General features: G+C 36.6%; 1 protein-coding gene across 3 annotated transcripts in view; it reads right to left on the bottom strand.

The window, feature by feature from the left end:
* Positions 1 to 6,075: 6,075 nt before the first annotated feature.
* LOC121857779 (histone-lysine N-methyltransferase EHMT2-like) overlaps positions 6,076 to 11,572 on the bottom strand; it is a 30,378-nt gene continuing 24,881 nt past the window's right edge. For 2 of the 3 annotated variants that reach the window (XM_042353966.1, XM_042353967.1), the window contains one exon: positions 6,076 to 10,126. In XM_042353966.1, the coding sequence (XP_042209900.1) occupies positions 9,976 to 10,126 (151 nt within the window). In that variant the 3' untranslated portion in view covers positions 6,076 to 9,975. The remainder of the gene's footprint in view (positions 10,127 to 11,572) is intronic. The other variant, XM_042353968.1, reaches the window with a different exon arrangement.

Here is an 11,572-nt window from a genome sequence, read left to right as displayed (position 1 = left end):
TACCACAGCGCTTGTGAGATACAACACCTCTTAACACTGGGAATATTATCTATAAGGTTTCAACTCTCCTCCACACAGTGTTCGTATTAAGACACTCTAATTGTTTATACTTCTTATTGAAGGGAGCTTTTGCTCAGTTAAAGCTAATAAGCTAAATATGGAAAAGCAAATGGGATCTTATATTTACATATTAATAATTAATTTAAGATATAACAAAATACGATGTTACTATAATATTATTACTTGAACAAATAATGCATAACAGGATATATTAAAAAAAACAATATTGAGCATTATTGACTAACGTTTTTCAGATTACAGTAAAAACGTTTGTGCGATTATTCATTACATAAAACAGTAAAAACGCGATGGTGCAACGAAAAACACAATATTCTTTATAGTTCGTATTTAATTAAGCCTCACCAATCTATCAACACAGTCGTACAATTAATAAGAAAATGTCATATATATATAGTTTACCTGTATCTCGATAAAATAACACGGAAAATGGACCACCTTAGCTGTAAATTCAGAGGCAACTGAATTTACAGGGACAGAGACAGGCTATTATACGTAGGGTACCCATACAAAACATCAGGTCAGGTCAATAACATGAGATCCACTAATCCACACACCGCTAACATAAGAGGAGCTTATAAAAATGGGAGACGTAACTAGTCATGTCGAGTCAGGTCAATAACATGAGATCCACTAATCCACACACCACTAACATATGAGGAGCTTATAAAAATGGGAGACGTAACTAGTCATGTCGAGTCAGGTCAATAACATGAGATCCACTAATCCACACACCACTAACACAAGAGGAGCTTATAAAAATGGGAGACGTAACTAGTCATGTCGAGTCAGGTCAATAACATGAGATCCACTAATCCACACACCACTAACACAAGAGGAGCTTATAAAAATGGGAGACGTAACTAGTCATGTCGAGTCAGGTCAATAACATGAGATCCACTAATCCACACACCACTAACATATGAGGAGCTTATAAAAATGGGAGACGTAACTAGTCATGTAAAGTCAGGTAAAAAATATGAGACCCACTAATCATCTGTCCTACATCTAACTCAAATGTTTTCAAAGCATTTTAAACCTTGGACTACTGACAAATAAATTTATGTAACATATTATCAATTTTGTACTGACCATCACTAAGGTTTATAAATTAATTTTCCTTATCAAACTTGCTTCAATCAGAAGTCTTTCTGAGGATCACCTGAAGAATTGTCACCCCAGAGTTTGGCAGGGTGACAATCCCAAACTTTCGGTTGGCGGATTATCAGGGGTTAAGAAGGTACCTAGGTGAGGTCACCTGGGAACAGTCACGTCAGTCCCCAGTAGGAAGAGGTGAGGTCATAGTTGACACAACAATTGATCATGACTATAATATATTCACTAGTATACTGTGGGGTACGAGATGTTTGGTTCACACTCAGGATGGGATGGAGAAAGGAAACTCACAATGTGCTCTCTGTATACATGTTGTATTGGATGTGCAATGCAGCTTGGTGCTGGGAAGGCAGCATGGTTACAAGCGTGATGTAGAGAGAGCTGGTTGGTGAGGGTGCTCAGAGGAGGACAGCTTGTGGGTCGCCACACTCGCCGGCGGGAGCGAGGGGCGAGGACTGCCAGGCAGGCGGAGGAGGTGTTGCTTGCTGCAGCTGTAGCTAGAAGAGAGGTCACCACGAGGTCAGGTCTTTTATAGCGGAGGTAGGCGTGGGTAGATAGTTGACCCCTGCTCCGTGGACGGCGCTGGTTGACCTAGACCACGAGGCATACACTGGGGAATTCACGGGGTCGGCTACTCAGCGACAAACAGCGTTTACATAAGAACATAAGAAAGTGGGATACTGCAGGAGGCCGACTGGCCCATACAGGGCAGGTCCCTTTCACACCCATCCCAGCACTTCCATGTGCCTATCCAACTTCGTCTTGAAGCTCCCTAGCGTCCCCGATCCTACTATAGCACTCGGTAGCCTATTCCACATATCCACAACTCTATTACCAAACCAGTGCTTGCCTATATCCTTTCTGAATCGGAATTTATCTAATTTAAAGCCATTTGTTCTAGTTATTTCGTTATTACTGAGCTTCAGAACATCTTCCATTTTACCCTTGTTAATCCCACTTACCCACTACAATACTACATAAAGCACAAGAACAAAATATACCATACAGAAAAATTAGGTCAAATAAGAATGAGCCAAGGTGGATGACCAGAAAACTTAAACATGACATAGGAATAAAGAAAGGAATATATAAGAAATTAAAGGGAGAGGAGGAGCAGCTCAGAAATAGGTATAATGAACTATCTAGGAATGTTAAGAAAAATGTAAGGAAAGCAAAGAGAGACTATGAAATCAAAATAGCAAGAGAATCCAAGGCGAATCTCAAGGGACTTTTCCAGGTATATAGGACAAAGTTGGGCCTTTAAATTCGGGGGGGGGGGGAAGTGATCAATGGCAGTGAAGAAATAAGCAAAGCATTGAACAGCTATTTCTTATCAGTTTTCACAGAAGAAATTTGCGAGGAAATTCCAGAGGTGGAACTGATATTTAGGGGAAAGGAAGAGAAATTAAAGAATATCACTATCAGAAAAGAGGATGTTCTTAACAGGATAAATAAACTAAAGAAGACAAAATCCCCAGGGCCGGATGAAATTTTCCCTCGAGTCTTGAAAGAGTGTAGGGAACAGATTAGCGGACCCCTCGTAAATGTATTTACAAAATCATTAGATACCGGAGTTGTGCCAGACTTGTGGAAACAGGCAAATGTAGTACCCATATTCAAAAAGGGAGACAGAGCATCAGCGTCAAATTACCGGCCGATCAGTTTGACGTTAGTAGTGGTGAAATTTCTTGAATCAATTATAGCAGACAGCATCCGATCGCATTTAGAGAAAAGCAAATTAACCTACGACTCGCAACATGGGTTTACAAAGGGAAAATCTTGTCTAACAAATCTGCTGACGTTTTTTAGGAAAGTCTTCGAGGTAGTAGATAATGACGAAAATTATGATGTTATTTACTTAGACTTTAGCAAAGCATTTGACAGAGTACCGCATCAGAGGCTTCTGAGAAAAATTAAGGCTCATGGTATCGAGGGGAAAGTTTTAAATTGGATAAAATCATGGCTCACCGATAGAACGCAGAGGGTCAGCGTAGATGGTGTTAAATCTGAGTGGGGCCGTGTAACCAGTGGGGTTCTCCAGAGGTCAGTACGAGGCTCACTCATGTTCATAATCTACATAAACAATCTAGATACTGGGATCAGCAGTGACATAAGCAAGTTTGCGGATGACACCAAAATAGGGCGGCAGAATAATTCAGGGCAGGATGCAAATGCATTACAGGAGGATCTAAATAAACTGCAGGGGTGGTCTGAAAAATGGCAAATGAAATTCAACACCAGCAAATGTAGCATACTTAATATTGGAAGAACAAATACTGTCAATGTATACAGCCTTAACAACATCAACCTAGAGAAGTCGACTTGTGAAAGAGACCTAGGGGTACTTGTAAGCCCGGACCTACGGCCTAGAAAACAGTGCATTAATGTTCGAAATAAGGCAAACAGAGTATTGGGTTTTATATCTAGAAGTGTAAGTAATAAGAGTGCAGAGGTCTTATTGCAACTATATCTTGCACTAGTCAGGCCGCACCTCGATTATGTGGTTCAGTTCTGGTGCCCTTATTATAGAATGGATATCAATTCACTAGAGTCGGTGCAGCGAAGAATGCCGAAAATTATTCCAGGACTTAGAAGCCTTCCATATCAGGATAGGTTAAAGAAACTTAACTTGCATTCCCTAGAAAGACGAAGATTGCGGGGAGATATGATAGAAGTATTTAAGTGGGTGAAAGGAATCATTAAGGGGGATATAGATAAAGTTCTTATAATGTCCGAGCAGGATAGGACTCGGAGCAACGGATTTAAGTTGGATAAGTTTAGGTTTAGGAAGGAGATAGGAAGAAACTGGTTCACAAATAGGGTGGTGGACGAGTGGAACAAGCTTAGCAACTTTGCAGTAAGTGCTGGAACGCTGGAAAGTTTCAAAAGGGGGCTACATAGATTCATGGATGATAGAGTGGTAGTAACTCTCGACAGGAGCTGCCATGCACAGGCCAACCGGCCTATTGCAGACTCCTTATTTTCTTATGTTCTTATGTCCTGGGGTGATGAATCTTCAGGTGGCAACACCTGGGGTGATAATTCTTCATGTGGGGTCAGGACCCTCCATGGTTAGGTTAGGTATACTGTATTATTATTATTTTTTTTAACTTTTCACAATAAAGATGCATAACACAAAGGAATACATTTATGTTATCCTAATTATACAAAATATATTCACTGTGGGCTGGGGTGACGATTCTTCAGGTGGAGCGGGCTGGGGTGACGATTCTTCAGGTGGAGCAGGCTGGCATGACAATTCTTCAGGTGGGATTGTACCGTACTGTATGTGGCCAGTTGTAATACAACAGTTTTTTAACTGAAAACCATTCGAAAAGCGATTACGGTAACATCTTTTGAACGAAAGAAAGCGAGTCATTGCTTTCGTCACTTTCCACTGTAATACGTACGTCATTTCAGCAAAATATTACATTTCCATATTCTCAGAAATAAATAGTAGTTTTGCTGAAATGTAATGCATTTCAATGTAAATTAGGATAAACTACATGAAAACAAAAGACTTTACCTAACCTTCCGATGTTCAAGATATGTTACTCGTTTTTTTAGTAGTTTTTGGTTAAAATACTCTTATATTAGTGATATTCTATTCATACTGTGCTTGATATAATACATTCACAGAAATGTAATATTTTTGCAACTACAATGCTGATGTCAACACAAGCGTGGTTACAGCGAGACTGACTGAGTGAGGGAGAGCTATGTGTGTGTGTGTGAGGTTGCGGGAGCGGGCGGTGTCCCGTGTTCGGTGCCGCGCGCGATTTGAATGTACTTCAATGTACAGAATATTCCTCCGGCGGGGCAATCCGCGTATTTGCAAATCCGTGTATTATAAACCCGCGTATGTTAAGGGCCGACTGTATACTATATTGTGATAATTAGTAAGTAGCCCCACTTTGTTTCAGTACCTAAATGAAGGAAAACTGGTACATGTGGAACAGTACAAGCTAACCGGAAGGATATCACACACAACAAGAATATTGAAATGTAGGCTGCAATTGTAGGTTCTTTGTAAATTTTCATATTGGATGTAAATATTGACTCTTTTTCATATTATCTTTATATATGAATTACTGATTTACATAATGTGTTCACAACAAAACACGAGAGAAAAACTTACTACAGGTACTTATGTTGAGTGAGAATAAAGGACTGTTATGAGGTACGGTGTGTGTGTGTCCCTCATCTCCCGCACCCTCAAGGTGAGGGGTGGTGGCTGACTGTCTTTACAAGAGCACCGAGTCACATGATGTCTCCAATGCATTTTGTTTATTTATTTTTTCTCTGGTTTTGTTCCATCATACTTGAAAAATTGTGAAAATATTATTAAATGAAACTTAGATGTACACTTCTTACAGATGCTTTTCATTGCATTTTCACATTTCAGTAACATTCTTTCTTGTATTTTTCATTCAATGTAAAATGCAAATGTTGATAACCTTGTGATGGAATTATTGCACAATAAATTTTTGAAAAAATAAATGTATTTTTATATAATCTACATGAACCAAAATTACAGAGAAAGATTTAGTTTATAATAATAAGATATATACTGTACTAAGAAATTATGAAACCTACATAGTAAAATTATGAGGCTAGTGGGAATCTATCTCATTGTACTCCTGGCAGTTCTGAGAGTGGGGCAGCAAAATATGTCACCTCGTGAGACATTTAAATTGAATGTTTCATATGTTGTCTTATATACTGTACCATTCTATTCAGAAAATTTTGCTTTATTTTTTTTTGGGGATTTAGATTACCCAAAATATTTTTTCTGATTTTCCTAAAACCCTGTGTGTGTGTGGGAGGGTTACTGCAGCAATACCCCCCTCCTCCCCGAGGCAAAAAGGGTTAAAAATAAAGTTTTCTCATCTACTTTTAATATGAAAATCAATAACATCTTTTGCACACACGCACCCCCCCCCCAAAGAGATGTGTCCAGCATTTTGAAATGGAAAATCTGGCAACCCTAGTATACAGTAGTCCATTAATTGAAATCATATGATTGTTCATATATCATTTCAAATAGAATAAATCATGAAACACTCGTGCATCATTAAACAATATAATTATCAAACAAATAAAATTGTACATTGGTACTCTAAACCATAATAACAGTAATAATTAGAAGTTTTAAATTTGAAACAGATGGCATCACAATCCATTAATTACAAAGAAACAATCGTACACTCAATGGATGATAACTATAAAAGAATAAACACCAGTAGTCATAAACCTATAAAAATGTTTATCATATTATAAAATATTTATTTTAGAAGTCTTTGGCCAACTTCAAGTTTTGTTAACTCCCCCTTGAGGGAGGTGTGTTTTAGTCTACACACAGTCATCATTACAAGGCACACACACACACACCTATTAATTGGTAGCCTTCTCACATAGTTTTAAAGTAGAAACTGGAAAGGATATTATTACAGTACAGTAATATTTTGCAAAATATAAATTATTAGTGTGAACACTTCTCTAGGAAAGACACAACTATTATAAATCTTTTAAGATTTTTTTTTAAAAATACAATACATGGAAAGACAGGCAGCAGTTTAGATAACAGCTACATAAAAATGAGAAGGCTAAATAGGTGCAAATAACAGAAACCCACAGGTGACTAACAGTTATCATAATCCTGAATACATCTTATTCAATAAATAGTGCAAGGAATGTCAGTCACTTGAACTGACTTTTCTTAATAAATTCAGGGATAATATATTTACAGCAGCATTCTAAGAGGAGACTTGGTATCATCTTGTGAGCAATTACACCATTCTTTTAATGCCTTGTCATTTTAGTACATCACACTAAGTAGTATTCAAGAGACCCTTGGATTAAATTAATAAACAAATGTTGAACCAATCGGCACATACAATATGTGTATACTATTTGTGAGCCGTGCATGTCATATCTAACATAATAAATAAGTGATTAAATTACATGTATAGGAAAATTTTACACATAAGAAATACAATATCCAAGGATTTTTCAGAAGGAAATTATTTACTATAATACAGTTCTGTAAAGGCTTTGTTATCCAGCAACTGAGCTCTACTAACCAACAAAAATGATAGTCCTCCACATCTTACCATTCTACCATCCAGTGTCTGCTGGAGCCATCTGGTACAGATTGGCAGGCAGCCTTTTGTGGTACAGTACTGTACTGTATTGGGGTTAGTACTGTACTGCACTTCTGAACAGTGGATTCTCTACCCATCCAAACATTATGGTTTCCAACAAAGATGACCAAAAAATCAGGGGAGAAGTGTAAGGGGTTATTGGTAACAGAAAAGATAAATATGCAGCTACTGTACCTCAAGAAGGGTGAAAACTGCAATGTTTTTGCTGTGGGAGTGCAATTATACTGTTTATTTATGCAGAAAACTGTACAGTTGTAGTTTTAAGTGTATTGTAAGTAATGCTGTATGCCAAAGTCACTACCCACATTAGATTAACACTTTAGGGCACCTGGGGGGAGAAGCTCGCCCATCCCAACCTTGTTGAACGAGACAATAAAGTGCGTGTAAATGTTACTATCTTTTATTTATAGATTTTTTAAGGTGTTTCTGGTCAAAAACATATATAAATTTTTTTTATATGTATAATGTATAACATTATAGACACCATATAGTAAATATAACAATAACATCACCACTATAACAGGAGTTTACCCATCGACTCTAAATAACAACCAGAAGTAAATGTCTTTATCTCCGACAATTTCCTTGATCTCAGATTATTTTGTTTGTTTTGCATGTATTTGTGTAAGATTGCTTTATAATTATACACACCTCGTATTAAATACAGTGGTGACATCACATATAACAAGATTTTTATTGAAAAATGCTGTATTTTTAAACATATTTAAAAACATTCATCTTTTCATACTATAATATATTTAATTTTTACCTAAAAAGCCAGGCAGATAAACCCCAAATTTTTTTTTTGTGAATTTTTAAAGACTGGGACACTATATATTTGTCATCTGTTCACTAGCATAAGTATTTTGGATGATGCAATACAAGTCATCCAAATTCTAGTGTCAAACATAACAGTACAATATTATTATAGTGGATAAAAGTTCAAGAAAAAATACCACCACTACTTGATTGGTGGGTCCTGTTAATGTATTGTATTCCTTTGGTAGGAGCAACTCTCTTAACTTGTATATAAAACTAACTGGCACCTCACATTCTCCACTCATACCAGATAACAAAGCATTTATTGTACACGGTCTCTCATAGGTCATGCATCACAGAATAATTAATAATCTCTTTTTCAGGGGAAGGAATCATAAGACTTCAATGAAGATGACAGATTTAAACACAAGAGGAAAGAATCAGTTCAATTTTCATGTCTGCAGAGCTAGATGCAACACACTACAGTAATTAGTTGCAAAACAATTTAATCAACAACACCAAAGCAAGAACATTACTCACACAACTGTCAGAAGATTGGTTAACTATTTCAAACAGACTGAAAGCATTCAAAACTTCCCTCAGATTGGCAAAGCAAAAATTGTTTAGAAGTAGATGGTGAAACATTAAAAAAATTACAGTTGCATTTTCCTCTAGTGTGTAACTTATGAGACCGATAACCTGTGCTGGAATATACTTAAGATGCGATTGATCAGTCAGAACTACTGTCTGGAAATAAATTAACTTATAAATGTATCCTACAAAAACTGTTGACTGGGATGTAGGTATTAAATACGTACAAATACAGTAATGTGTAGATAGTACAGTACATTCAAACTCACATCATTCGAGGTTTGACACTTAACACGCACAAGTGTATCAACTAGGTAGACAGATTAGAAAAAAATTAATAAAACTAGTTAATCTAATTTATCTCACATTGTACTTTAAAAGGAACAATGCCTGACAATGAAGCAGTTCCATCACCCTCATCTTCATCATTCACACCATCACCAACACTCACACAAATTTTGCTTGTACTTTGCGCCTTATTATGTCATGCTAAAAACTTTACAAATATCCGAAGTTATAAAATAAATTCCTAGTGAAACCAAAAGAATTCTTATCACCCTGAGGAAAATTAGGAAATACAGTAGTTCCAATGTTTTCGAGATAGCCTACAACTACAGTACATACATTACAGTACTGTGTATTCTAATGAATTCTCTTCATGAGATAACAACATAACCCAGAAGCAATACCATAAATACAACACAATATGATGTTCATTAAGGTAAAATGCCTCATTACAGGTGAATTTAAAACATTTTTTTTATAATATCATCTGACAAGTACTGCATATCCAACAAACCCTCAATTCATTGATTTAATAAAAATTTAAGTAATTTTCACTTGCTTTTGAACAATGTCCTTGATTATTGCTTTAGTCAAAAGTCAGTCATGTCTTTGGTTTCACTATAAAATTTAAATTGTCTGTACCCTTCTTAAAAGTAGTGAGCAACTTTTTTAATAAGTCCGAGTCAAACGCCAACAAAACAATCAACGTTGAGAAAAAATAAATAAATAGACAATTTCAGTAGATTCTTTTTTGAATAGATTGTGTTACAGTAAGGAGTAAGGTAGGACAGTAAGTGTGATTCTGGACAGTTTTTAATTAACTTTCACACCACTGTTAAACAATCACTACAGTATGTAAACATGGCTACATTTGGTTCTTCCCAGATCTACTCAAAAGATTTCTAATGTTTTTTGCTACACCAGATAGACTTATGTTAGTACTGTATGACTGAAAATGGGTAACTGACTCACGACACAGTTTCTACATCATCTCTTGCAGTTCTCTTATTCTCTTGTTGTAATTCTCGAGGGTTGTGTGAATGGTCTTACTGGAATATTTACATTTTTCAGAGGCACAGTTGCAGGTGAAGTGCTTGTACTTGATGATCCAGAACTTCTCCCCATAGTCAAACCTGTCCATGAAGAAAAAAACAACAACACACATTATACACCTAAATAAATATAAATCTACCGTCATGTTAATCCTTTCCCCTCTAGTTCTAGGTGGACCAAGGACTACAAAGACAAGTGTAGAAAGTGACAGGAAAGGGCTAAAACAATGCCCAGAAATATCAATACATGTTTACTCTTACACAGAACTCATGTACAAAACTCTTATGTATCTTAATATGGCATAAACATCTGTTACGGATATAAAATACAATGAGTGGCAGCAAATGGTGGGGGGACTGTGTGTTTACTCATTTCCAACCATAAATTGAATTGGAAAAAATTTAACCATGACTTGTTCATAGAGCAGCTTGTAGTGATTAAATAGTAAGCCCTGTGAACCAAGAAGTCACATGTTATATCAATGTAGTGGATGTATCTCACATGTTAACCCTTATATAATAAGAGAATTTTTATTTACACTATTTGTTCTGATGGTGGAAGGATGAGGTTTCTAATATGGTTTTACGATGAAGATTTAAGCAAGAACTAAAACATGAACCTCAGATGACAAGCCACACTAGATATAGTTGGTATACTGACAGAATACTTCTGCCTGAGGAGGAGCCACAATGGAGCACCTGAAGATAAATTAGAAGTTTGTCCCCACAATCCTTTTCTATCCCAGTGACTGAAGAAATTTTGTCTTCAGTCACACAGCAGACCAATAGTGGCTTATCACAGTCTTTTAAGCAACAATCTTCAAAAAGATGTTCTGTACTCAACTCAATTTCTTTATATTTTCTCACCATCATCAATAACACTTCATTACTCTTTTCCTTAGGTTTACCTTTTAAACAGTGAGGGTTCTAAAGTATTAGTTATACTTGTTGAATTTACAGGTAAATTATGAGGCATTGTAGAACTGCCTTTCATAACTTAACCAAAAACCCAAGTCTGCCCTCGGGGAGGCTGTGTACACTGCATGCACATCTTGGAGCAGTGATGATGATACCTCAGACCTGGATTGGGGGCCTTACCAATGATACTTGGAATTTCTTCTACCAAAAATGTGACTATTTCATCACCACTCCCACCAACTGTAACACAAATACAGTACATAAAGGTACATTACTGCCTTCACATATTATCCCTAAAAACACTGATGGCAAAAACCTTGCTTGATACTCTACATTCCAATAGTTACTGCAATTCAGTGATGCCTCTAGTTGCCTTGCCAACATTGCATCATCCTTCTTCAGCAGTTCTGCTGTACAGGATGCAGAAGCACATATATTAACTCCATCTACTGTCTTCTCACTTCACACAGTTACATATCCTGTCCCTGATAAAATTAAAAACTTCTCCCATGATGGAAATTAATATCCACATTCTTCATTTCTCAAATTACTAATTCTATCCTCCTTTCAGCAGGGAATAACCATGTAGACATTTGGGGCCGTCACCGT

This window comes from Homarus americanus, unplaced genomic scaffold (assembly GCF_018991925.1).
Source record: "Homarus americanus isolate GMGI-L3 unplaced genomic scaffold, GMGI_Hamer_2.0 scaffold16712, whole genome shotgun sequence".
NCBI classification, from domain to species: domain Eukaryota; kingdom Metazoa; phylum Arthropoda; class Malacostraca; order Decapoda; family Nephropidae; genus Homarus; species Homarus americanus.
Note: the sequence above shows the minus strand (reverse complement) of the source record. Positions and strands in the feature narration are given on the sequence as shown.